General features: G+C 41.2%; 1 protein-coding gene across 1 annotated transcript; it reads left to right on the forward strand.

Moving 5' to 3' along the window:
- The first annotated feature begins 1,556 nt into the window (after positions 1–1,556).
- Positions 1,557–27,375, forward strand: abca5 (ATP-binding cassette, sub-family A (ABC1), member 5). Its single transcript, XM_084740466.1, has 38 exons — positions 1,557–1,691; positions 4,218–4,387; positions 6,945–7,131; positions 7,316–7,489; positions 8,403–8,500; positions 8,973–9,199; positions 9,318–9,459; positions 9,873–10,061; positions 11,222–11,369; positions 11,586–11,763; positions 12,213–12,271; positions 13,166–13,452; positions 13,889–14,008; positions 14,176–14,314; positions 14,708–14,798; positions 14,985–15,124; positions 15,417–15,536; positions 15,652–15,853; positions 16,355–16,521; positions 16,946–17,073; positions 17,332–17,469; positions 17,568–17,681; positions 18,217–18,387; positions 18,583–18,696; positions 18,890–19,027; positions 19,202–19,270; positions 19,355–19,446; positions 19,585–19,708; positions 19,905–20,022; positions 20,127–20,218; positions 20,888–21,063; positions 21,896–21,971; positions 22,389–22,483; positions 22,751–22,870; positions 22,970–23,122; positions 23,626–23,705; positions 23,846–23,901; positions 24,852–27,375. Exons 1-38 carry the CDS (start codon positions 1,679–1,681, stop codon positions 24,990–24,992), a joined length of 5,046 nt encoding a protein of 1,681 aa, XP_084596592.1. The 5' UTR covers positions 1,557–1,678; the 3' UTR covers positions 24,993–27,375.
- The last annotated feature ends 370 nt before the right edge of the window (positions 27,376–27,745 follow it).

Here is a 27,745-nt window from a genome sequence, read left to right on the forward strand (position 1 = left end):
GCACATGTTGTTTCCAAATGGCAGGTGTCACTCGAAAGTCAGTCTGCTGTCAAACTGTCAGTCCGATACATATGTAAATTAATTTCATATATCCTGCACCCAAAGCTAAAACTGGAGCTCTAGGTCCTTTTAGCCACCACACCCAGCCTGGCTGATCGATAACAGAAATTTAGACCTAACTAACCAAATAATTTTGGCATTATATTTGGCATTTTTAATTTATTAGTAGAATGCAGTCGCAGTTTACATCAGATTATATTCCACATCATAGAACATTAAACAGGCATACATAAGGCATAAACTGTTTTCTACTAGCATATATAGTGATGTCAATGTATGTATTGATTCCACCTGATGTAGTTTTACTGTAAATGCCAGCACTGGTGTAAAAGAGGCCAGGAGGCAGGAGACATATATCATTTATATAAGAAATCAATACATGCAATATTGTGAGAAAATACCAACATGTACGACAATGATATCTATGCCGTTCGAAAACGGCTAATGCCATGATGTTGTCAAGTAGTTACATACTATTCATGGTGAATTATATTATACATATGCCTGATTAATGTTGACATAGAATATGATGTAATGTTATGTCTGATTGCATTCTACTAATAAGTTAAATATGAAAAACACAATAAGACTAAAGTAAGAGTAATAAGTTTGCGTACGCATCAGGGTGACAGTCAGAGAGGCACCTGCCGTGAGGAGATGATCTGTGCCAGAGGAACACAATGCCACTTAACCAGCAGTATACCACTGTTGGGGGGCTGGGGGTTGATGTGCACTTTGATTTTTATGTATTTTTTAGTTTGGCCAGTGTCTCATCTGCTAACATGGAAGGGTGAAGTTTATGACCTATACAGTAGCCAGCCACCAGGGGGCAATCAAGATATGCTGACTTCTCTTTTTTCATGTCATCATCTTTATATACAGTCAGTGAACCCCAACCAATTTTCTCCTGTATGTCGCTTTGAGGTTGTTAAAATCATCTTATTTCACACTACTCGACATCTCACAGATGTATTCTGTATCAGCTTGTTACAGTTATATGATGCTTTAGTGTAATATTCAAGAGTACATGTTTTCATGCCTGCAGTATTCAATCAAATAATTTAAGTGTTTTATACATTATTTTACACACATTTTCTGCATATTTAGTGTCTTTGGAGACACTGAGATCACAAGAATTTAGATTAAAATATAACATCTGGGGGTTTGTACAAAGTATGACTAAACAGGTCGGCCAATGAGACACTTGACAAGCCAATCTCAGGATACTTCATCTGATATTTTATAAAAAAAAAAAAATCAGTCATTTGCATATTGTAATATTCCGCTGCTGTTTGTAGTCACTTGATCCCGAATTGTTTTTAATTCAAGCCAATAAATACCTAAACAAGTGGTGTTTTTCAGTTCATATATATAAATATGCTATGTGTATGATATGATAATGAAGCCACTTGGTCGAATTTTGATAGGTGCAAACCGCTGTCATTAACATAGAGACGAGATCTGATTGGTTAACGTCACATTTTGTTGGCTCTGCATTTGACAGCAGGAAGTAGCGACATAAGAAACAAGGCGCTCGCTTGAGGGGGCTTTACTTGATATGAAACATCATCTGTAATGCAAGGCTGATAACTCACAAGTCGGGGAAGGATATGTCTTAATGTATTTCATACGTGAGTATGGTAAATGTTTGCTTTTCTCAGTGCTTATGCCTAATTTCCACACGATATCGGCTGTGTTGCTGTAGCTTGCTAGCTTGTTTGCTTGTGCGCATTCAGTCGGGTTTCCACGGCGTTACAGTGCCTTAGCTCCAAGATACAGACGTCTCATTTTTGGCTGTTAGTTTTGCGCTCAGCCACGCGTGTTCAGTTAACGTTAGCTCCACTTGTTCTGATTCCCAGTCAGCCAAGCGCCTCTCGGATTCAGACGAACAATTTGATAGCATACTGAAACATCAACCTTGCCAACACACCACATAGCAGATTAGCGTTAGTTCATTGGCTAACGTCGGCTAGCTAACCTCTATTCATGATAACTAGCAAAATGCTGACACCTGACCTGACACAGGTACGTTAGGTTTCATTGGCGTTTACGCAAGCTCAAAGCCATTGTGCGTTCATGTTGACAGAGCAGTTGTCAACACCGGTGAAACACAGCATCACAGCAGCCTGAACTGCTCTGAAATACTGTATGACTCACTGATAAGAGAGGAAAAAAATACAGCTGACTTCCTCAGTAGTTGAGGTGGTCAGTTTGAAAGTTGATGTTTTATCCAGTTATCTGTGTTAGACATGAAGGGAGTAAATTCACTGCATTTGCAACATCAAGTGCAAAGGTATACTGTACATCAGTGCTTCAAGATGAATTGGATGTTTGTTTATTCTGGTGTCTACATTACAAAGATCACTGAATAATTTATTCCTCCATCCTTGATCCATAGCTGTAGAAAAATCCATCAAAGTAATGGTGAAAGTAGTTTAATTTGTAGGTTGTGCCATTAAATTTAAACAAATTTTATAGCTACATAGTGCAGATTAGGCCAGCAACCGGCATTTATTTTCATCAAAGATTAATCTGCCGATTAGGGATTGGACAATGTATGGTTTTATCATGGATTGCGATGAAAAAACACAGACGATAAGTTAATTGTGGTGAGTCTCCATGATCAGGATAACTTGAATATCTTCATGAGTCACTTGAAAAGGCTGTCTAACCCACTAATGTACAGCAGGAAGGTATAACTGAATGGTGATACGCACACAATACTTCATAGAGGTTGTTGACAGTAACAAAAATAACAAAGATTTATCCTCCAGTGCAGCAATTCCACAATTGTGGGCCGCAGCCCACTGGTAGGCCCTGGACACCCTGCAGATGGGCCTGTACAGGTCTTAACAATATAAATAAATCATTTTAAGTTTGAGTTTTATGAATTTGAAATTACTTTATAGTAGTTAGGATTAATTTTCAAAAAGTAATCAGAACTAACAAAACATTGTCATTGGATTTAAATAACATGTTCATCATCTGTCTGCCTTAGTTTAACAGTTGATCTGTCCTGATCTGACCTGTCACCAAATGTCACATTGTGTGCAAACACGATCTGCGAAGATTACTGTTCCATTGTGTTGATTATCCACTTTGCCTCAGCCTTTTTATAATTAGCCCTTTGTAAGTGGGCAGAAGTATGAATGTTAACTCAAGAAGATTCATGCCATTGTGTTCCTCACTTTACTGGTCTCTATTATTTCATGATGCATTTTGAGTCGCCATAACCGGGAGCCTGCATTCGTCCAATCATGCCTAATCTAAATCTTAAACTGTTTGTGTCTTAAGAAAATGTAAGTTAAAGTGATTCCAGTATTTGTCAGTGCCATTTTAGTTTTATGCATGATTATTTTCTGGATTAAAAATGGCCATTAGAATTTTTCACAGTGCTCGAACACTATGAAGCAATGGTGTGAAGTGTTTCACTGTTTTTTCATTCGGTACAGTCAAAAATAGCAACATTCATTTGCTGGTCAAACCCCTGACATTGCATATACAGAATGTAAAGAATATGGATGGATTAAATCTGAGACCGTGAGCAAACAGTTTGTCAGAATACAAGTGGTTTTACTCCTTTCATTATTATTATTTTGACAGGCCAGTAAGATGACGCTTCAAATATGCCCATGGGATGCAAGAGTGTCTACATTGTGGAGGTTTTTGAAGTGTCCAAAACCGATAGCGCAGTTGAAATTGCTCAGTGTTGGCCAATGTGAGGAGGAGCCAAATCACATTCCCTCAACATTACAAACTTAAGTGGCCTTCTTAAGAGCTATCATCCTGATCCTTACAATGAATCTGTGAAAAACAAAGAAAGAGAGAGAAATGGGGATCAGCTAAAAAACCCAATGAATGTGTACATTTTGAAATGTTTTGTATTTTTTGTCTGCTTCTGCCAGTGGGCGACCACAATAAGAGTAGACATAATAATATGTTAATTCCTCTACAGCAGAGACTTGATGTTCTCTGCAATTAGGTGGAAAGAAATGTGTGTATATTGTCATTGGCAATCAGCCAAAATGAGTTGGAAAATATCAGCATATTGGCAGAATCCAAAATCATGCATCCCCAGTTTAAACTCTGCTGTAAATGCTAATTGATGCCAGGGTGGAAGTTTTTAATTTCCTCTGCCTTTTATTTTTTATTTGCAGCTGAGGCCAGCATTAGGGAGACGACTTCTCGTCCATACGTCATCCAGATGAGGCATGCTGGAAGTATGCAGCCCGCGTACAGAAGAGATGCTGGAGTCTGGCACCAAACAAGAAGTCTTCTCTACAAGAATCTGCTCATCAAATGGAGGACCAAGCAACAGAGTCTTCAGGTGCTTTAGTTTTCAGAAGACTGATATAAATCTGTTCAGGGTGGAGTTGCTGCTGTGTTGGGCTTCATCTAGTGCAGTGTTTCTCAACCCTGGTCCTCAGGGCCCACTGTCCTACATGTTTTAGATGTTTCCCTGCTCCAACACACCTGATTCACATGATCAGCTCGTCATCAAGCCTCTGCAGAAGTCTGACAACAACCTGATCATTTGAATCAGGTGTGTTGGAGCAGGGAAACAACTAAAACATGCTGGACAGTGGGCCCTGAAGACTAGGGTTGGGGAACACTGGAAATAAGAGTTTAATATACTCACAATTTTGTTAATAAGTCCCATAATTATGTCTTTTTGTCAAGCCAAGGCTGCTTCAGTGCAACAGAAAAACAAACAACACCCAAACCTTTTGCCCTTCTTAAAGTACTCCTTTATTTAGATACAATATAGATTTTGATGTTGGGATTAAATCAACAAGATGGCTTGTACCTCTTCCCCCTTTCAATGTCTTCTTTGTTGGACCATGCATTTTTCATTTGGCTTTAAGTTGCACTGGTGCATTTTTAATGTCTCTGTGTATCAACTTTTCAGCACAGAGAGACATCCTGCAGCTTCCTTAACAGCAGTTAGGGAAGTCCAGGGCTTTCCTGAGCTGCTGTGTGAATAATACAGCTTGTTTGCTTCATACCAGAGCTATCAGCTGTTTGTCACTGGCTTAAACTCGGGATAACCATTCATTCTGAGTTAATGCAAAAATGATTAATCCTATTTATAATTTGTTCTGTGGGACCTGGAAAACAGAACTCATATTTGTTTGTGAAGACAATCTGTGATATTTGGGAGGAAAAGTGTTTGCTAAATGGGATTGTAGTTCTGTTGTGGATACAGATAATCCCAGGTGAAGCAAATCTCCTGACTAAGTTGTCTCTGTGGAACTATGTCATCCACAAGCCCTAAAATATTTCTTGGTCTAAAGCAGTTTTAAAGCCAGACAAGTTCCTAAATCAGCTCTTGACAAGCCAGTGGCTCCAAATTTATTGTTTCAATTCACCACGTTGCTCAAGGTCAAGCTGTAGCTTGTTGTTATGGGTTGGAAGAGAGAAAGAATGGCTCTTGTCAATTTTCATGTGCTTTGATTTAGCTGTTACAACCCCTGAACACAGGCAGTTTAATGAGACTTTGGAAACATGCTACCAGGTGATAGGTAGCTCATTTGTTTAGGCATACAAATGATTTACAAATACAGTGCGTTATTATTGATGAGGTTATGCCACATTGCTTTTATTGCACTGCATGGGCGACTGGAATGCTGATAACGTGGGTTTGGCTCCCAGTGTCTATTTCAGGCTATGGTTGTAGGCTGTAACGTTATGATGAAGCCTGTACTACGAAGCAGGTTCAACATACTCAGGGTATCTTTTGCGGATCTGGTTTATCTAAACCTAACAAAGACAATCAAGGGTAAGTGTTCGTGCAAACCTGGTTATCAGCTCAGTAAGTCAGGGCTTCCCAATATAGTTCACATAAACAGAAAGGTGAAAACAGCATTGACATTGTAAAAGCAAACTGGCAATAGAAAAGTTATTTAAAAAAAATTAACATGTATTAATCAGTAGGGGTGTAAAGATCTGGATTAATATACCAATTTAATGTTTACTGATCCAATATGAACGATACAAAGTGAAAGCATCGATCTATTTATCTATCGATCAGTCATAAAATGGTTGAATTATAGTTTAGTTACTGTTTGTGAGTTGACATAAATGTAACTGATTTTGTTAAATGGACACGTGATAACATCTCATATCATTCACAGGCTCCTGAATTGAATCAAATTGTAATCGTGGCAGACTTTATGATATCAATAAATATTGTATCATTGTCCAAAGAACTGATATAATACTGTACCGTGACTTACTCCCCTAGTATATATTAATAATTTTGTATTGCCAGTGTGTGAATAGATTGTAATGTAACTTAAAAAAAATGAGACCCAGTTTTCTCAGTTGCCTTGAGCAGCCGGGGGACTGATGTCTATGTAAAGGACTCAGGATGTTTTTTTCTGGGAAAAAACAAAAGATGTGACGTTTATTTGCGCTCCCGAGTGCCTTGTCTGTCTTCAGCTCCCCTACAGCTTAACAGTGTGCAACACTAATGAATGTTGGCTCCGAAATAGATTCTGCAAACATTAACAAACAGCTGGCAACCACCACAATATAGGCCTAACTTGACTTACCAGTCAGTCATGTTCAGTCTCATGAATGTCACAACACTGTGGTTACAAGATTTGGATAGTGACCAAATCCATGTGGGAGGTGATGCCAGACAAACACAAAAAATGTTGAAGGCATTGCATATTCCATCTAATGTGGAAGTGGAGGTTGTCAGGGCTACAGACTAATGTGCTTAACTGGAGAATTAGCGTAAGATAAATGAAAAAGTCGTTTGAAGAAAGATTTTTTATTTCAGTTTTGTGTGTGATTGGATTAGCCTAGCATCGAATTTTACTCCAGTGATGAACAATGTGTTTTTCTCATCAGCTATTGCTTTGTGTCTGTCTTTGCAGGAACTGATCCTACCTCTGCTACTGTTGGGTCTCCTGATACTCATCAGCACCCTGAATCCTCACGTTTATTATGGAGGCATCAGCACTATGGAGCTGGAGCGTGATGACCACTTCTTCAAGGGCTTGGGCTACACACCAATCACTAACATCACCAACCACATCATGGAAGAGGTGGCACAGGAGATGCGTAAGTGCTGGAAAACCATTTCGTCCTTAAAATTCACTCTCGCAGTATAAGACACCCATGTGTTGTTCTTGACAATTGTTGATCTGTATCACATGGGGAAAGTGACTGAGGAATGGAAACTAGCAGGTTAAAGGGGACTAGATATGTTTGGTTTTTGCCACTTTTCTCCCCCTCGTATTTTTAGATATGCAGGACCGTTTGGAGATGTTTGCCAGTGAGGAGGACCTGGAGAACGCCAGCCTGTACGAGCCTTCCAGCTATGTCGGTGTGGTGTTCATGGACAGCGCTGCCACGTCTTACAGACTACGGTTCCCGTACAACCAGCTGCCCCTGCCCAGCGATTACACAGAATCTTTCGGTAAAGTGTGATGGGACTTTTTGATTTTATCGTGTTGTATTTGTCTTCTTTATGTATGTCTTAAACTTGAACTGAAACCAAGTTTCCTGACCGAGAGGCATTTCTTTGTCTGCGAAGGACTGGTTCAAGATTAGGTAGTGGCTCTGAACCAGCTCTCGAACTGCCTTTGAGGAAAAGGGGTAGTGTCCTGCCACTGCACGGATCAGTACAGTGAAACTGTTTACCTTGATGGCATGTTGAAGGTGTTTTAGTCACAAAGCACATTAAGAGTCTGTTGTCCTTTTCAGCTCACTGTAGTATTAATTTGTTTTCCTCCCTCCTGCAATATTTATGATCCACTTAACAAATAATGTAAAATATGTCAATATCTTTTTGCTTAGATGTGGCATACAAATGACACTTGTCTAACTTGGTGACAAACGCGTTGTATTTCCTTTCATTTCTTTACAGTAAATTAGTTTAGCCACCATTACTGTGAAAAGAAAAAAGTTTGTAACCATCACGACTGAATCTGGCTGTCTTTCAGTGAAAAAACTCTCTCCTCAGTAACCAAACTAGAACGGCCTTTTTAGAAATAGCAACTTCAGAGTTTTCTTTAGAGGTTGATGCACCTGCCAGAAAGAAACCATCTGCAGCAATATTCTCAATATTCTCAAGAGGAAAATCCTGGCTGTTGCCTTTCACTGATTCTGATCCCTCCTGACAGGATATGTAAGGATTAATATCCTAATCAGGAGTCACTGAGACGCAGGGTGGTGATAAGTTGTGTGCTGTGGGAGACGGAACAACAACAAAACAGAAAAAGATCTTTATTTTCAAATAAATGTGAAGAGAGTCACAGAAATGCAAGCAAGACTGTCACCTACCAGAGCTGCAATATAAAGTGTTTGTCATTGTGCTTGCTCTCCTCCAGCCAACTGTTTTACCAGCTCGGTGAACTGCAGAGCAGCTAATTACTGGTACTCCGGCTTCATCCGCCTCCAGTCTCTGATCGATGCAGCCATCATCCAGGTGAGACAAAGACAGAGATCCAGTGTGTGTTGCTCAGGATAACTTGTTATACAACAAAGAAAATGTCAGTCGTTCTTAGTTAAAGGAATTATTTTTAATCCTTAGCCAGTAAATTTAGTATTTTTGCTTTATTGAAACATCTTATGCATGTTGGTTTATGCAGCTATAAGGATAATGGCATTTCAAAGGTAGTTCAAGTAGCACTCAATATAATTCTGAAAGTTTGTCAATTATTATATCAGTTGTCTGACAGAAAACTTGTTGGTCTTACCCTCTTAAATCTGAGGATTTTCTGCTTTTCCCTAGTCTTATATAAGTGCATCTCAAATATCTTTGGCTTTTGGACTGTTGACCAGACAAAACAAGCAATTTAAAGCAGTTTGACCCAGAAGATGAAATGGGCCTTTTCCCACACCGTTTAGACTGAATGATCGTTGATGGATTCATCTGTTGGTTCATTTGTGGTGCGCAGATGCAGACAAAGCGTTCAGTGAGGAGTGAGATGGACATAAAGGTAGTAATGATGGGTCAGCCAGGCTCTGTGGAGGTGCAGAAATTTCCCCATGCCCTCATCTCAATCTACCTGGTCCTGGCCTTCACGCCTTTCGTCACCTTCCTCATCGTCAACGTGGCAGCTGAGAAGGAACATCGCCTCAAAGACACCATGACCATGATGGGACTCTACGACACCGCTTTTTGGTGAGAGAGAAGAGACTTACACATAAATATATATTTTTTAAAAAAGAAAATAATCTGCAGGAACTGTGTTTCTGTGTGTGTGTGATTGTGTGTGTGTGTGTTTTATGTTTCACCACAGGTTATCATGGGGCCTCCTGTATGCTGCTCTGGTGACCACCATGTCCATCTTGATGTCCATTATTGCTACATACACGGCCCTGTTCCCTAACAGTGACTTCTTTGTCATCTTCTTCCTCATCTTCCTCTATGGAATATCATCAGTGAGTAGAGCTGTGATGGACATTATTTAAAGGGTCATTTCCCCCACATTAGATTAGATTTTGTTAGTATCCTCTCATTTAATCCCAGTGGTGTTTAGTCATACAGACAGTTTTGGGGGGTTGTGCCCAAGTTTTGAGCCATGTCTTTCAAGAAACAATGCACTGTTTTTTATCAGAACTACTTTCCATTGAAGAAATGCCTCCTATGTAATGGAGAGTGTCACTTTGTATTTTTCAATGCAACATTATGTTTTATTCCTGTTTAATATCCAGGTGAATGACTATATTTTAATTGAGACAGGAAGTTTTAATTACACTGTTTAGTTTGATCTGTGGCGAGAGTTATGAAAATACTGATTCCTTTCCATCCTCCTGTCTCATCTCTCTCTCTCTCTCTCTCTCTCATTTCACAGATCTTTTTCTCCTTCATGCTGACTCCGTTATTTAAGAAGCCAAAGTTTGCCAGCACGGTGGGTTCCATGCTGACGGTGGTGTTTGGCTGCCTGTCGCTGTTCACCGTGCTGATGAAGGACTTCCCACAGCCTCTGGTCTGGCTTCTGTGTCTGCTCTCCCCCAGCGCCTTCTCCATCGGGATTGCACAGGTGACAAAACACACACACACTCACCCACATTCCCACACCGTTCTCCACCGGAGTATATGCCCTGTCAGCAGGGTGCAAAATTAACTTTTTGTCAGCTTACCAAATGGATAGTCAGTGTTCAGATCTACCAGGCATTTGCATATTTTACCAGCATTTGGATGGTGGCTGGTGCTAATTTTGTGTCCCGCATGTACTGAAAAACCTAATAACTGGCCAAGAAACTTCTCCATGAAAATAGTTAGCACTGGCTTCTTGGTTTTATTATGCTGTGTTGAAGCTTTGCCTTCACCAGTGTCCATATCCATCCAACATCCTGCCAACTTTTCTGTCTTGTCATTTACTTTGTTTTTAAATTAGTTTTTGCTGAACATATTTAGGAAAGCTTAAAATATTTAGTTCTTGACAAAATAGTATGATAATTCTAGTTAGGTTGTTCATCCAGCTTTCTAAACAATTTATGGATAAGTATTATAGCTGGACTGATGTCAACATTTTTAAACCCGTTTGATATTAAGCCAAATACTGGGTCAGTCTGGTAATACTAAATTTTATCATAACGAGAGTGGATGAATGATTAAGCATTTTCTACAACACATTCCTGCAAATATTTCACAATAAAACCCTTTTTAAGAAATGAAGAGTTTCTGTTCACTGAACTCAAGGGTGCTGTAACCAGAAACAGGTCAGAATGAGGTTTCGAACCCCTCAGTCTGCTATGTTACTGACTATACAGGATGAACTGTACCTGGGTAGCTACCTCACCAACAGGAAACAGATGTGATAAGCATGAGTTACATGAAAATTGTCAAGAACCGGGTTATATTAAAGTTATATTGAAAAGGGGAAATTACAGGGTTATTGGTTATTAACTGTCTAGCAATCTATGTCACATGCAAGTTACCAACTTACCTCAAAGTTACTGCTTCCCTCCACACCACCGTCTGCTCAGCAGTGTTGTGTACTCTGTTAAATGTGCTGAAGACAGTACTGACAGTATTTTAGTGAGTACAATAATCAGGAAGTAGCTTTGAGGCGGTAGCCGGTAGCCTTGACTACAGGTGCATCTTTTGTTAGTATTGCATATGTCTCTTTAATTTAATTTAACCATAGGGAATTCATCTTTAAGGGTGTGCATGTGTGTGTGTGTTTACATATGTTAGGTGGTTTACCTGGAAGCTCAGGGAGATGGTGCCGTGTTTTCCTCCCTGGCCAACGGCCCCCATCCTCTTTATGTGCCCCTGCTCATGCTGGTTCTGGACTGCATCCTCTATCTTCTGCTGGCTATCTACCTGGATCAGGTGCTGCCTGGTAAGTACATGCACCCACACACACACACACACACACACACACACGGTATGCCTCAATATAATTTACAATTAATTAAATCTGCTTTAATACTGTTAGCCATTTTCAGTTCTGCAGCAAAAGCCAAGTTTCCCTGTGGGAGCACTCAAGTTTAATCGTCATTGTTTTTTGAGTATTATCATCATGTGTAATATTGATTACATTTCGTCTGAAATACAGGCGAGTTTGGAATGAAGAGGTCCTTGGTGTACTTCCTGAAGCCGTCCTATTGGTCCAAACGCAGAAAGCGTTATGTTGAAGTGAGCTCAGTATACGACGCAGAGGTGAAAGGTGCTCCTGGTGGGGACGAGTCCATCGAACCTGTTTCACCGGAGTTCAGAGGGAAAGAGGCCATCCGGTAAAAGTCTCTTGTTTGTCAGTTGGATGTATATTGCTGTTTTGTGCTGAGTGTTCACAGTCTGTTGTAGTAAGTGCTTTTTGGAAATGCAGCATTTAACTTAGGCTGCATTTAAAGAAGAGTGCAGGTTTAGCATGCCATACACAAAATATCTAATATCCACTGAGAGGATGAGCCCTCTGATACTGAAGCATGAGCAGGGATATTGAGGCTTTGAGAGTTTCCAGTAGAAAATCTGTGTCAGGCTCAGTTAAAAATGCAGCCTGGCTCTGTTCTTGGTTCGTTGCCAGACAGCACTTACTGCTCTGTTCGTCCTGCCTGAGAAGAGCCTGTGGGACCAGCCTGTAACCTGAGACCTGCTCCTCACTCTGACACTGCTGCTGTGTTTACACTTCTCTCCTCTTCTGTTTTATTTTTTCTTCATTGTTCGTTTGCTCCTTCTTTGGCAGGATCAATAACATCCACAAAGTGTACAAAGAGAAAGACAATGTGGTGGAGGCTCTGAGAGGTGAGTCCTGAACACTTCACCTTACTGGCTCTGTTTTTATCAAAGGCTTCTCAAATAGCAGATGTTGAGATGTGCTCAAGTTCTCACAATATAGATTATTTTGATTTCACTGTGTCCAGCTGCTGGGGTGATACTGAATAGTTCAAGGATTCATTCGCAATATTGATATTCAAAATTTAAATCAACATTTGTGTGCAGTGCAGCTTTCTGTTGTTGTTTTTTTTTTTTCATTTTTTTTTTTTTTTTGCATTCTGTTAAAAGCTGGCATTTCTGGACAGTTGTGGATGAAGATTACGCTCCACTAATATTATTAGTGTTATTTTACAATTATTTGTAAAATTAGATTCCAGTGGTCACTGCGTAGGATTGTTTCCGACTCTTGTGATCCAAACATTTCCAATAAATCCAGAGGATTTATAAGTCCAAAAGTCAAAATGTATGAAAAAAAAACATGGTCATTTCATTTCAACAGTGAAGAGAAAAACTTTTTAAAAAAAGAGAGAAAAGTAAAGAATTTTTGACCAAAGTAGCCACAGCTTCGTGGTATGAATTGAATGACTCGGCTCTGAGAATAACTGGTTATTCACCATGCAGGTAGGGCATTAGTGCAAAAGCTGTAATCAAAATGTAATTTTATCAAAGGCTACAAAATGTCCCTTGAAGATGAGACATGAAAAATTAATCTTTGTGTGCAAGTTTTACTTTTTCATTAAGCAGAAAAATGGCTTCTACAGTTTCCCTTGGTGAACCTAATTTACCTGATTACATTCCAGTCTGTTGCACGTGCTTGAATTGCTGAAATATAGTATTCAGCCGCACTGTGTGTCTCTTCTTCTGTTAATGTTGCTTCCTGATTGATCTTCATGTTGCTGTTCTTCTCTGTCCCCTCCCCAGGTTTGACATTTGACATCTATGAGGGCCAGATCACGGCTCTGCTGGGGCACAGCGGAGCTGGAAAGTCGACCCTCATGAACATCCTGTGCGGCATCTGCCCGCCCACAAACGGCTCGGCAACTATCTACGGCTCCCCCGTAGCCGAGATCGCAGATGGGTCCGAAATGAAGCAGCTGGTGGGAATTTGCCCCCAGTTCAACATCATCTTTGATGTGCTCACTGTGGAAGAGCACCTGAGGATATTTGCTGCCATCAAAGGGATTCCACCGGCCGACATCGATGCTGAGGTAATGTGATAATTGAACACCGATTTAAGAGCTTCTGCCTGAGATTACTCAGGAAGAAGCTGTCCGACTTGATGATAGAAGTATTTTATATAATTTCAGGGCAGTAGAGCAGTTAATGTGAAAGGGCAAGTAAGTAAGAAAATAATGTTTTATGCCAAGTTGTAACATGAATGTCAGATATTACAGAAACCTGTTCATCAAGTGACCATAAAATACTGCATTCAACAATGTTTTGGAAATAATTAAACATTGCATTCTTTACCTCTTCTGCATTTTGACTTTGCAGTACAAGTATGTGCTGCTTCATTTTATGAGAAACATTTTTTTTTGTTTCAAGGCCAATCTTGTTTAACTTTTGTCTAAAACTCTTTACTGAAGAAAGTGACAGGTGTCACTAACTGTTGGTCCCTGCTGTGATTCTGCTTCTCTCTAACAGGTGACCAAAGTGCTGAAGGATCTGGACTTGGAGAAGATCATGACTGCTCAGGCCAAGAATCTGAGTGGAGGCCAAAAGAGGAAACTCTCTGTGGGCATTGCCATTCTCGGAGATCCTAAGGTACCTGGAGCTTGAAATCAAGTGCTCATACCATTAATCATTTACTCTAATTTGTTATTGTCTCTATTCAGGTGTCGGATTAGAAAAGTCTGGAGTTATCGATCTTTGCGGGATAGCATTGTGTCGCGCCCATTCTGAGCAGTTTTCACTGCCTTTGCTCTTGTCAGATCCTGCTCTTGGACGAGCCCACAGCAGGGATGGACCCCTGCTCCAGACACCAGGTCTGGTCACTGCTGAAGAGCCGCAGAGCCGGCAGAGTCACTGTCCTCAGCACACACTACATGGACGAGGCTGACATTCTTGCTGGTATGAACTCTCTCTGTTACATAACATTCATCGACTCACAGGTAGTAAAACCAGTTGGCGCATGTCATCACAACTCGGAAATTAAAAGGATCAAATTCAGCTTTTAATCTTGTCTTCAGACTTTCACCAGGTGTCCATTGTTTATCCCATTTAAAAGTCAAAATGAAAGTGCCAACTCCTTCCTGTTTTGCATTAATAACAACTGCTTTTTTCCTCTTTATAGAGAACATTATTCATTTCAGCATTCAAAATCGAAAATCGATGTTTGAGCACTGATAGTCGCACTTAGAAGACACGTCATGAAATCGTTTCCATCCAACTGCAGTTTCAGAATCCCAGAATCTGTGCTTGATCTGTTGTTTTTGCTAAACACTGATGTTTTTTTTTCTCCAGATCGCAAAGCAGTGATCTCTCAAGGACAGCTGAAATGTGTTGGCTCTTCCCTGTATCTCAAAATCAAGTGTGGTGTTGGATATCATCTCAGGCAAGTAGATTTTACTTTTGCTGCACAATTTTAAGTGACAGAGCAGTGATCCATCTTTGGAAAAATCATTCTGATACATGTATGAAGTAATGTACATCCAGTTTAATGGCATCCTAACAACCTGTGTCTTAACCACATGTAGTTCTTTATTTAGCTAGCTTTAGATGTTCTTTTCCTCAATCGCAGAATGTCCATCAATGAGAGATGTGAAGCTGAAAGGATCTCGTCATTGGTCAAGCAGCATGTTCCAAAGGCAAAGTTGTCTCGACAGCACGAGGCAGAGTTGACGTACACTCTGCCTTTTGAGAGCATGGACACGTTCCCAGGTCAGATCACACTTTCTACACAAGTAATGTGAATAGTCTCTTATTGATGTACAATGAAACCTTATGTAGGTCAGGTTTAGAAAGTTTAGCAATGGTTGGTAAAATCACACATTGGCATTCAGTTTCATTCAGTTGGTTTCCTCTGCCAGCCTTCTTATTGTCAACACTATCGTTAAGTAGCAAGCCCCACCCAGATAGATGCTAAAAGAATTACTGTAAGTCATTTTCAACTCAGCTTTGACTGTAACGGCAGTGAACCAGGAGAAAGTACTCATTAATTTGTCTTTAATAGGTTTGTTTTCGGAGCTCGACTGTCAACCGAATCTGGGAATTATCAACTATGGGGTTTCCATGACAACACTGGAGGATGTGTTTCTTCGTTTGGAGGCAGAGGCTGAAGTGGACCAAGCTGGTGAGTGTGTCACCAAAGCAGCGAGAAGCATGGTAACATTGGAAAAATAAACAAACTCCTCCCTTGTTGACTGTGCAAATGAGTATTTCTCTGTCTGCGTGTTTCATGCCGTCAGACTACAGTGTGTTTAATCGGGAGCAGGCGGAGGACGAAAGCGACAGCGTCTCTCTGGACGACACAGACCAGCGGCTGCTGACATTCTCTGACAGCAAGTCAGACGTTGTGTCGGGTCATGCTCTGTGGCGGCAGCAGTTCAGCACCGTGGCCTGGCTCCACATGCTCAACATGCGAAGGGAGAGGAAGGCCTTTGTTTACACGTGAGGCAAAAATTATTTGAAAACAAGGTGCAGGCACTAATGCGCTGTTATAATAATGTGACATCAGCCATAGTGCAGCTCTGAATTTTCACACTTTTCATCATTGTAAAATGCATACATCGGAACTTTAAGAAAAACAAGTAAGCAGTGCTTTTATGTACATTTTTATTATCCTCTAATCTCAGGTTGTCAAAAGCATCAAAACTTTGTTACGTTTTGCGATGCCACGTCTTAAAATGATACAATATCTGTTAATATATAATATTGAAAGTACCGAAGCTATTAAATAAATCATCAATAAGACCTCAGTTCAGTTCAGTCTTTATTGTTGTTCCTGAAACTGGGCTTGCAGCAAAGTCACAGTGTTCAGTGACTTCTTCTTGTGCAAGTTTTTAATTAAAATGATTAAAGTAAAATGATGATAATAGGTCTGTATTCTGCTGTAGGATTATAAAGAATCTGAATCGTCCATCTGTCCTCACTCTCTCCTTTCTCTCGCAGTCTGGCCTTGTTCCTGGTGTTTGTTGCCGCTGTGCTCGTCCTGTCTCTGGCCACAGGAAACATCCAGATTCACTCCCCAGACCGTCAGTTTCTGCCCATTTACCTCCTCAAGCGGAACCAGGCGCCCCGGAGGTACACCACCAGCCTCCTGGTTCAGAACTCCTCAGGTGAGCCCCTCTGGAGATTTTCCAAAGGATGAGATTTTGTTTTGTGACCCGTGAGGACACAAGCTGATAGCTGATATTTTGGATCTGGATGTCAGCTGTGTGACTGAAGCCTAGACCTTGTATACAAAGTCTGCTTTCAGGTTTTTCTTATAATACGTCCTCTCAATGAGACTTCAGATCTCTTTTCTGTCAGAAAGTGCTGCATGCTGTAAATATTGTGATGGGATACTGATGCTGTACAACAGTTAGAATAAACTGTAAATCATAATCAATAAGAAAGTGTCCCATGGGTGCAATTTTAGCCACCTTCCTTCATGATAGTCCTCCTATTTCTTTACTGTCTCGGTGTCTCCATTTTGAATTCCTTACAGTGTGGTTTACTTGCATTGTATCTTAGCAGTGTTTTTTTTCCTTGTGCTCACAGGCTCTGATATTTCTGACTTCATCCACAACCTGGAGTCTCAGAACATCAAAGTGGAGATGATGAAACACAGCGACTACATGGCCGCAGCTCCTCACAGTGCTGCCATCAACGTAACAGGATCCAGCAAGGTCACTTTAATTTTGGACGGATTGAATTTATTTCTTGATACCAGATATTTGTTGAAACTGGAGATAAAAAGCATCTGACATGATCTCCTGCTGCACCTCCGCCCACAGATAATGTGGAAGAAGTGTTCCATCCAGATGAAGGGCCCTTTGTTTGAGGGCTGCTGAGTCCTCGAACTGAGAGCCTTATATTTAGACGGAGAGAAGTTCACCTGCCAAGATATGGCACTCTTTAACACTTTCCTCTCTGTCTGTCAACAGGGATTCAGATACTCTGTTGCATTCAACAGTACCACAGTTCACTCCTTGCCGATGGCTGTCAATATCCTAAGCAACGCTCTTCTAAGAGGTCTGAATGGTACTGGACAGATCCGAACCTGGACCAAACCATTTGATTATGTGAGTATTTCATAGAGGCAGATGACACAGAACTTATCTATCTTGTTCACCTGTGCCATTTAAAAAATATGAAATGTTTCCATTCTGACATCCCTCAGCAAATTCCAGATGCTACGTCCTACGCTCTGGTGTACATAGAGGCCATCATACTGGGAATGCTGGCAGCTGGAATGCCTGCATATTTTGCAATGGACCACACTCGAGACAGAGAGGTAATCGCTTATTTAATCTCTCCAGCAAGCATGTGTATCACAAAGCGAAGAAATGTTGCACTCCGGTCCAATCACAAATCAACAGCTCTGAGTATGTCAGTTCATGCCTGGCATGTGACAACTTGTGAATCACGTTGCAGGGATGTCGCTTCCCCGCTCTATATGCAGAAAAACGTGCGTGATTTCCATTTACAAAGAGCACTGACAAAACAATGACCAGACTACTTCCAAATGAGCGATTGGATCTCACACCTGTCCACTTTTTATCAGATCATCTAGGACGCATGTTAATACCAGGTGTTAAAAAGGACCACAGCTGGCCTGTCAGGTCAGGTCACTGAAGACTGTGTCACTCCCCGTCTCCTCCTCCAGAGACAGAAAGAAAATACAAACTAATCAATTGCTGTGATTGCTATGCCCAAAGGTTCACTATCCTGATTAGAAATGTTACAATAGATGTCAGGTATATTCTACTATATATTCTTTTGTGTTGACTTGTATATTTTTCCCGTTTTTTTCTTTTTTTCTTCTTCAGATCAAGTGTCGCTCTACACTGCGTATCTCTGGTCTGGTACCATCAGCCTACTGGTGCGGCCAGGCAGCTGTGGACATCCCCTTCTACTACCTCATCCTCTCCTGCATGACCATCATCCTCTTCTCCTTCCACACTGGAAACCTGCTCACCTCCAGCAACCTCACCGCTGTGGTGTGTACCCCTCCTCTTCCATATGCCCCATGGACAACAATGGCTGCCTGACATATCTAAATTAACATTTTGACAACATACATAGGACGAAATAATTGATTAAGGCACAAAAACACCTAAAATCAAATATATAACACATAAGTTAAGTAATATCGCTGGTAATATTTTCATGACTTCCCTTCTCCCCTCTCTCAGGTCCTGTGTACTGTCGGCTTTGGTCCAGCGATGATCCTCTTCACATATGTGTTTTCTTTTGGTTTTGCCCGAGTCCAGAGCAACAGGGACTTCTTCTCTGTCATCTCCATGATGGTGAGGCGGGATGTGGGATGAACTCCATCAGCACAATAAAATATGTTCCTGAAATCACTGAAATTAATAATAACTGGGATCACAGTAACTTAAGTAGAAATTCAGTGTATTTATTATTCTACATGCGGATGATGGTCGTAATTAGACTGATGTAAAAGGGGTTTTCTTACTAACTTTCTGACTCATTCCTCAGGTGTGTGTGGTGTCAGCTTCACTGGTTCAGTTGTCATTTGTAAACGACAACCCTGGACTGACCAGAAACCTGCACAATGCTTTGTGTTTCTTCAACCCTCTGTACCCCCTCATGGGCTGCCTCAACTGCATCACCAAGGTAGGGTTTCAGTCACAGTAAGTTCTTTCAGTGGTTTCTCTTTCTGCCTGAATGAATGGTTCTTAAGACCTTCATGGTAAATTTGCAAAGATGTGAACGTTTCTGCTCTAATCATTTTAGACAGTGCCTGCTGTTCATGCAGTCACCTGACTTATGATTTCTCTCCATTTACAGGCAACCTTCCTCCCTTCTTTATATGAAGAGAACTTCTTGTGGAAAAACCTGCTCATTGCAGTTGTTGCTGTATGTATCAGATTTGTTTTAATTTAGCCAAACATTGTGTGTGTGTTCTGCCATCGTACTGTATTTGTTTGTTTCTGTTTTCAGCCCTATCTCCAGTGCATCCTGCTTCTCTTCCTGCTTCGTTGGCTGGAGCTCCATTACGGAGGGAGGACGATGAAAAACGATCAGTTCTGCAGGTGACGATCAGATTCCAGATCATAACTCAGATTGCGCCGAAGAGGCACAAAACCAGATTTGTCAGAATCACTTAAAAATCTAACAGATAATTGTTTGACTACGAGCGAGGCTTGATGTTCTTATTTAAACCTTCGCAGGATCTCGTCCAAGTCAAAGCCGAAAGTGGAGAGGAACCCTGAAGAAGGGCTGAACGAGGATGAGGACGTTCAGATGGAGAAGGCCAGAGTGAAGGAGGCTCTCACCTGCCAGTCCTGTGAAGAGGTGAGTGAATATCTGATCATTTCACACAGGCCTATTTTTGACCGAAAACAGTACAGATTACATAAATGTGAACTTGAGAACCTGAATTTGGGGGATGTATTTTTATTCATGCTACATTTTCACCCACCAGCCATCGTAAGGGTTTCGCTGAACACTAGTTAATTTTGGCTCTCTTCACTCTGTTTCATCGATATAGAAACCGGTGGTGGTTGTGAGTAACCTGAGGAAGCAGCACAAGGGCAGAAGAGAAGGTTTCTCTCTGAACAAGACGAGGAAAGTGGCTACAAAGAACATCTCTTTCTGTGTTCGTAAAGGTATGCTTAGCCTCTTTGTCAAGTGGACCCATGGCTACCTAACAATGACAAAACTTCAGCCGTAGTCTTAACTGAAGGTAAAAACGTAAACTCTGTTTCTTCAGGTGAAGTTCTTGGACTGTTGGGCCCCAATGGAGCAGGAAAGAGCACCATCATGCACATGTTGTCAGGCGACACTGACCCCACTGCAGGCCAGGTACAGTAAAGATGATACTGATGCTTCCCTCCTTGTCTCTGCTGTGAAACATGGGTTCTTTATCCCCATTTAAGACTCCCAGTCATGTAACTTTCTGGGGTTAAATGAGTGCTGCATGAAGTGTACACCAGTGCTGGTCTCATGTGGAAATATCCTCAACTTAAATATTTGCTAAACTTATTAATCCAATGCGTTTCTAGCATTGAGGTTGGAATATTTGTACAAGTCTACATCAACTCAACAAAGATGTGAGGATAATATAGCTTCTTATGTCTCAGCTTCAACTTTGTATTTAATTAACAGAAAAAGTCAGAGAGCTGAACATTATGTCGTCACAGGGAAGCTGACCTTTAACCTTTTGGATAGAAAATTCATCACCTGACCATTTCATCCTATGAGATATTTGTGCAAAATTTTGTCATAATTTATGTATGAATTCTTGAGTTATGGTCAAAAACGTGTTTTGTGAGGTCATAGGGACCTTGACTTTTGACCTCCAAAATCTCAGCAGTTCATCCTTGAGTCCAAATGGAGATTTGAAGAGGTGTTCTTGAGATATGACACTCAGAAGAATGGGACGGACGGATGAACGGCCTTAGAAACTGATGGATGGATGTGGAACATTATGTCGTCTTTAGTTCACTGACCGTCTGTTTTCTCTTTTTCCAGGTGCTGATGGGGGACTATAGTACAGAGTTTCGTCAAGTGGACAATCCCTTGGAGCATGTGGGCTACTGTCCACAGGTGAACCCTCTGTGGCCCAGGATCACTCTGCAGGAGCACCTGGAGATCTACGCTGCCATCAAGGGCCTGAAAGGACAGGACGTACCAGGTATCATCAAACGGTGAGTCCCACTTCACTTATGGACACTTTTACCATCAGGACTGATTTTTATCATCACACAGAGCTGAGATTAGAACTCAAGTACTGGACAGTGGACAATCACAGATGATTGTGTAGTGTGACAGGGTTTTGGATCAAAATCTGTGGCCTCCCTCTTTCAAATATGTTTGATTTTTTGAACTCTAACCTTCTCAAGAAGACATAAACAGCCAAGACCTGTGGTGTAGATAAGAACAGGAAGTGACCCTTTGCTAAGCCCCTCCTGTAAACACCTTCTGTCCAGTGATACTTTAGCAACTATAACTAGTGAGCTGCAGGCCTGTCAAGCTTTGCGTTTCTGTCTGTGTTGAAGCGGTGAGCATGAGGCTCTGAGACCAGCAGTACTTGGTGTTTCATGAGTCTGGACGGTGGCGTCGAAGGCGGTCCGGCTGGGTGACCGTCTCAAAGTCTTCCAGAAATGAGAAGCTGCTTTTGTTTACTTTACCATTGCAAAGAGAAAAGTGGGTCACAATCAGGACTTATGTCATCCAACAAGCCTTTTACTCAGTCATGTCTGGTAGAAAATCCGGCCTTCATCAGTCTGTGCCACCGTTCTCACTGTAAACAGCATCTGTGAAGTGCGACTGTGGAAAGCTTGACAGGCGCAGCAGCAGTAACGGACGGTGGTCGGGCTTAGTCTACCGATGCTGTGATGGTCAAGTTTATACCTCCTCTGTCAGTAAAACAGAATATATTTCTCAGTGATGGAGGTACAAAAAGGCTTTTTTATTCAAACTTAATTTGTCTTGTGATAATAAAGTTTCTGACGGTTGTTGTGTGTCTCTTGTTGTCAGTGTGGTGAACGCTCTGGAGCTGAAGGACCACTTGAACAAACAAGCCAAGACCCTGTCAGCGGGACTCAAGAGGAAGGTGAGAACATGTTCAACATTCCCAATCGCCCGAGGGCTAAAGTCCCTCAGCTTTCAGAAGAAGATACAGTTTTTTCATTTTCTGCCAAAATGCTACAGTTTGCATGAACGCCAAAACATTTATGAATCCATTTTGATGCGAGTTCAGATTATTTTATTGCTGGGTCGTTCAAACAGAAGACTCTATGAAAGCAACCCTTCATAAAGTTCATCTTTTGATTTTGCAGAATAAAAATTATTTCTGCTTTGCTGAATTTGACTTGCACTTCTTTTCATCAGTATTTCATTCAGCCATGATGAATACAAGTTTAATTTGAAGTGTGTGTCAACACTTTTTCTGATGAAAACACTTTTATTGCATGTAGTAATTCTCTTTGTTTTGTTTGGATTATGACATTGTTGTCTTGTTTGTTTACAGTTGTGCTTTGCCTTGAGTATGATTGGGAATCCTCAGATTGTTTTACTGGATGAACCGTCGTCAGGGATGGACCCAAAGTCAAAACAGCGCATGTGGTGAGAATATACTCGCATGATAAAAACATTTTTAGATTCTGTCGTGTTTAACACGTGTTATACTGTTACATTAACTGTGAAAGGAAAGGTGAGATTTTTTCTTTTCTTTCTTTTTTGTCAGATAAAATTTGTTAAAATAGCACATTTCTCTTTTTCATAAACTGTAAATGCTGTTGCATCAGCTATTTCCAAAATAAATGATTGAGTTCATTTGTCCTCCTGTCATATTTAAAACCTGTCTCTAACCTCAGTGTCTCCTTTGCGTAGGAGGGCCATACGTGCCGCTTTCAAGAACCGTCAGCGGGGAGCCGTCCTCACCACGCACTACATGGAGGAGGCAGAGGCCGTGTGCGACCGTGTAGCTATCATGGTGTCCGGCCAGCTGAGGTTCGCACTCGCTGCTGTGTTCATCGATGGGGTGTATTCTGAAAGAACAGGTATCTGGATCACTTAATGCTCTGTCTTTTTTTTTTTTTTCCTAATCAGATGTATCGGCTCCATCCAACATTTAAAAGGGAAATACGGTCGTGGCTACAGTTTGGAGGTGAAACTCAGAGAGGAGCTGACGGGGCTCCAGCAGGTGGCGCTGTTGCACAAAGAGATCCTCCGAATCTTCCCTCACGCCGCCCGGCAGGAGAGGTGAGTCCCAATCCGACTGAATGAGTCTGTTTGTCTGCATTGTACAGAGACTGGGACTGAAAATAAATATTAGGCCCAAATTATAAAAAAATATCAATACATTACTATTACATTTGTCTAAAGTAACTAAAAATGCAGAAAGTCCAGTTTGAAGATAATATGCACCCTCTGAAGGAAAAAGTACATAACAAAAAGAGGAAGTAAAGCTAATGATAGTGCAGCACATACAGTTTGTAAAATAAAACTTTCTGTAAAGCAAAGAATATTCTGTTTTATAGAGAAGTGAACAAATATTTAAATTTCACATCTTCTAATTCACTTTTATAAAAAATATAGTGGCAACATTTTTTTTGTTCTTTGGAAACTGCCCTTCAAAATAAAAGCTCTGCTAAAACAACATAAGTTTTTAAAGAAATGTGTAATTCTTTGTTCATAATTTAGTGTAACAACACGGACAACCACATATTCATGCCTAAATCTGTTGGCTGATGATTTCTTCACAGCTTTGCAACTCTGATGGTTTATAAGATCCCCATGGAGGACGTCAAATCACTGGCCAAGGCTTTCTCTCAGCTAGAGAGCGGTGAGTCACTGCGGAGCTCTCTCTCTTTCACACTCACACACACACACAGACACACACACACACACACACAGCAGCCATCTGGGACTTATCTGCTGACTCATTCAATGTAATTTATCTTCTTAATCTCTGTTTATCTTCAGCCAAGCAAACCTTCAACTTCGAAGAGTACAACTTCTCCCAGTCGACCTTAGAGCAGGTAAGCTGTTAAACACCACGCCACAGTTTCGGACAGAGACTGTTTACACCTGAACATGAACGTTCATCCTGAGTGAGCCCATCCCAGGTGGACAGCTCTTAAGTACAGGTGTGAATGCACCCAGCAACCGATCGCTCAGACAACATTCGGTGGTGGTCTGGGCCGTATGTATCTATAGGCAGCGCGTATGCAGTGTTTCCTGTGTCACATTGAAGAACCACCTACTCAACTGATGTACTGTAAGTCCACAGGAAACAGCTGTCTGATTTCCATTTGGTTCACTGTAATGCAAATGACGTGTTTGGGCTGTTTTATCTGCCAAGATAAGCAGCAGAAGAAGAGTGTTTAAACTGCTTTTTGACATGAAGACACTCAGTTTCCCCCCTGAGGGATTAGTTAAGTATCTCAATAGCCACAGACTCCCTTAAACATTTATTTGAATGTCAAGTGAGGAGAAACTTAAACTGTGTGAAACAGCTGTGGGAAATTCTTAAATATTTATGCCTTCTTGTAAATTTGCCATCAAATGCAACATATTAAGTTGTTTGTACCTAAACAACATTAGGCTTCATGCAGGAACCACTCGTATGAACAGATTTGTTCTTCAGATACAAACACAACTAACCAGGTCCACTTGTAATGACTTGCTGAGAGTATTTGAATCTTCCAAGATGTGTGTTAGGCCAGGCCTAAACAGCCAGACTCCATATAAACCACAGTTCAAATTAGTACTCAAACAACCAAATTGATGGAAAATACGTGGTTTACTTTGTTTGTCTGCTGACTAATCGCTTCAAAAGCAAAAATGCCAAACATTATTTAAGCTTCTTCAATGTGAGGATTTGCAGCCTTTCTTTTTTTGTTTTTTGTAAATGTTTGGGTTTTTGACAAGCCATCTGAATATGTCCACTTCCTGATGTCTCTTCTTCTCCTGTTTCTCCGTCCTGCAGGTGTTTATGGAGTTTGCCAAGGAGCAGGAGAACGAGGACGACGAGATCGGCTCCCTCAGCACAACTTTCCAGTGGCAGCGTCTGCGCCAGGACGGGCCGGTTTCGGTCAACCACACGGACAGCATCGTGCACCAGCTTTGAAAACTTCCAACCCGAGAGGAGGGAGCAGGCTGGTGACGGACCAGGACCGACCGATCCCGACCTGCCAGGCCTCAGCGCCTGAGGGTTCACGCCAGCACTCGCCCGCTCCACGCAAAACCGACGTTCACCGCCCCGGAATGAACGGGACAGTCCTGAGTGTGGGGGAGGGGGGCTCACATACACTGGGACTGACTGTGTGTGTGTTCAGGCTCAGGGCTGTTATAACGGCCCCTTTCTCTGGGTCTGAGGTGTGCATGTGTGTAACCCTCGTCCACTGGTGCTCCGTGTTTTTCTGAATCACACTGACCGAGGGGCCTGCAGTCTTTCTCGACACGCCGACGCGACACCTACTCCTCTTTCTAATGGTGTTTTTTATCTTCACAGGGAGTCAGAAAAAGGAATCAAAACTATATATATAAATAATATATAATATTTATGCTTTGTAATCCTTTCCATCCGTCCTCCTTTGAGGGAGGCATTACAGTAAGTGTGTTTGCTCGTCTCTTCAGATGTTTTCGTCTGTTGTGTTTGTGAAACTGTTTTTTTTTAAAAGCACTACCAGAACTGGGAATCCATCCACAATCTTACCAAAGCAGCACATCTCTGAACCACACACTACCACACCACCTCGCACATCGAAACTGAGACGTTCTTTCTGTTCTTAAGTGTCAGTAGCATGTGCATAAACAGTTTGCATAATAGTTCTATAATTGATGTGGGGCAGTGGACTGAGGCGACGTCTGTAAGGCCCATTTGATAAAACACTGGAGAAGAGATGCTACAGCTCTCCACAGAGTCTTTAGACCTTTACGAAGCCCACTACTTAACAAACGAGTTTTTTTTTTGTCTGAGGTTGAAGACCAGAGTCTCTTCTCCTCATTTTACACCAGCATGCACATCTTAACATTTAAACTCTACGTTCTCCAGGACTGAGTGTTTCAGCATGCACGCTCATGAGGAGGTTGATTATTCTGGCAGATGGATGTTGGGATGAAGGGTTTTTGGATGGACGATCTTTGTCCCGTGGCCTTCCTCTCTGCAGGTTTAGCTTCAAACTAGAACCCATGAGTTTGGGAATGTAGTGTAGATTATGCACACCAGTACATGTAGCACACTGCCCTCGTCAGACATTAGCCGGGGCCGATGTTCAGATCCAGATGGGGCTCGTTGAAACACTCTTCAAGTCTTCTCTCAGCCGGGCGTCGGGAGGATTTTTGATAACAGATTTTGAATGTACGTTCGGCCTCCGATGAGAGGAGGGTTTGTAACTCAGCAGTGACCGCTCCGCCGAGCTCCTGCTGTCACTCTGTTTCACTTTGGTGCCACTTTTAATCACACAGCTGTGTTTTGTTAACTCTATCTAGCCTATTTGGTGTGTGTGTGTGTTGTGTTGTATATACCGTGTGTAGCTGCGGCTGTGTCTGCATAACCTAGTATTTGTACAAACAGGTGCGTTGTTGGTGCAATACCTATCAGCAAACCGATAAATTGTAATTTTTTCTTGACATTCAGGTGAGAGTGAGTGTTTTTTATGGCTAAAGGGAATTTAAAGGGACACTTTAATGAACAGGCTTGAGAAATATGTACAGAAGCCCTGAGAAGCAAGTAAAGCAAAACAAAATCATGATGCATTTCCCAAATCTAATCTGAGTTACACAGTTTTTATCCATTAGTGAAACAGGTGAGAAAAAAGTTTTGCCAGGATCATTTTTCTAAACTACTTTTTTGATCCATGAAAATCAGTAAATCAGCCATCATGACTCGCCTGCAGTCGTCTCAAGTGTGGGACTATTTCAGACGCAACAGTAAAGTTTTCTTTAAGCTCTGCAGATTGGAAGAAGGCTTATCACAGCAGTGCAACACTTGAAGTGAAAAAACCACTTTGTCGAGTCAGCACTGTCCTGTTTTCTGTTTGTCAGCACCATGAATATCAGCAGGCAGAACATGTCTCTGTCAGAATAAAATTTATTATCTTAATGTTTCTTCATTGCGCCCATGTTAAAAGTAATTTCTCCTGGCTGCAGTTCACGTTGTTACATCATCCGTCACCTAACGCTGTTATTTAGCCATTCTATATTCTGTTAATCAGCCACATACGTGAGAGAAACTGGCTCAGACTAACTCGTGTCAGTATACGAATACTGATTCTCCAGTTCTGAGAGAGATTAAATTAATATGCATCACAGCAAATTTTTTTTAATTTGAGGTCCAGGCGTCTGAAAAATCTGATAGAAATTAGACAAGTTTTAAAATATGTCACTTTTATCTTTATTCTAATGTAGTTTATGTGCCCATTTTCAGGATTGTGGTTGAAAGAATATTTAAATATTGATGTTTGTTTTGGGTAAATATGAATTTAAATCTTAAGAATAACTTGCTGAATTAATAAATTAACTTAAAGGTGAATTTTAATTCTGCAGGCGCTCTAAATGGGACGTGTACCTACGTGTTTCACCTCTTGTAGCCGAAACTATTACATCACCAATAAAATGATCCTTGCTAAACCTTTTTTGCACCTCTTCTTGAGTCATAAACGCAGGAGAGAAAAGAGTTTTAGTTTAGCAGTTTAGAAAATCAATCAGCCTTTTTTTCACTCTTGCCTCTCAGGGCTTCTGTAGTTTTATGTTGTTAATGATCATAAATAGGCGATGTTTGTCTACAAGTGCTAACTGAGCAGCTTCCTCAGTCGATCTTTTATTTGACAGCGTGAGCCTTTTGGCTGCTGGCTCGGTTAAAGTTCAAGGATGTGGACA

Source organism: Lutjanus erythropterus, chromosome 17, assembly GCF_056507025.1.
Source record: "Lutjanus erythropterus isolate fLutEry1 chromosome 17, fLutEry1.hap2, whole genome shotgun sequence".
Classification (NCBI taxonomy): domain Eukaryota; kingdom Metazoa; phylum Chordata; class Actinopteri; order Lutjaniformes; family Lutjanidae; genus Lutjanus; species Lutjanus erythropterus.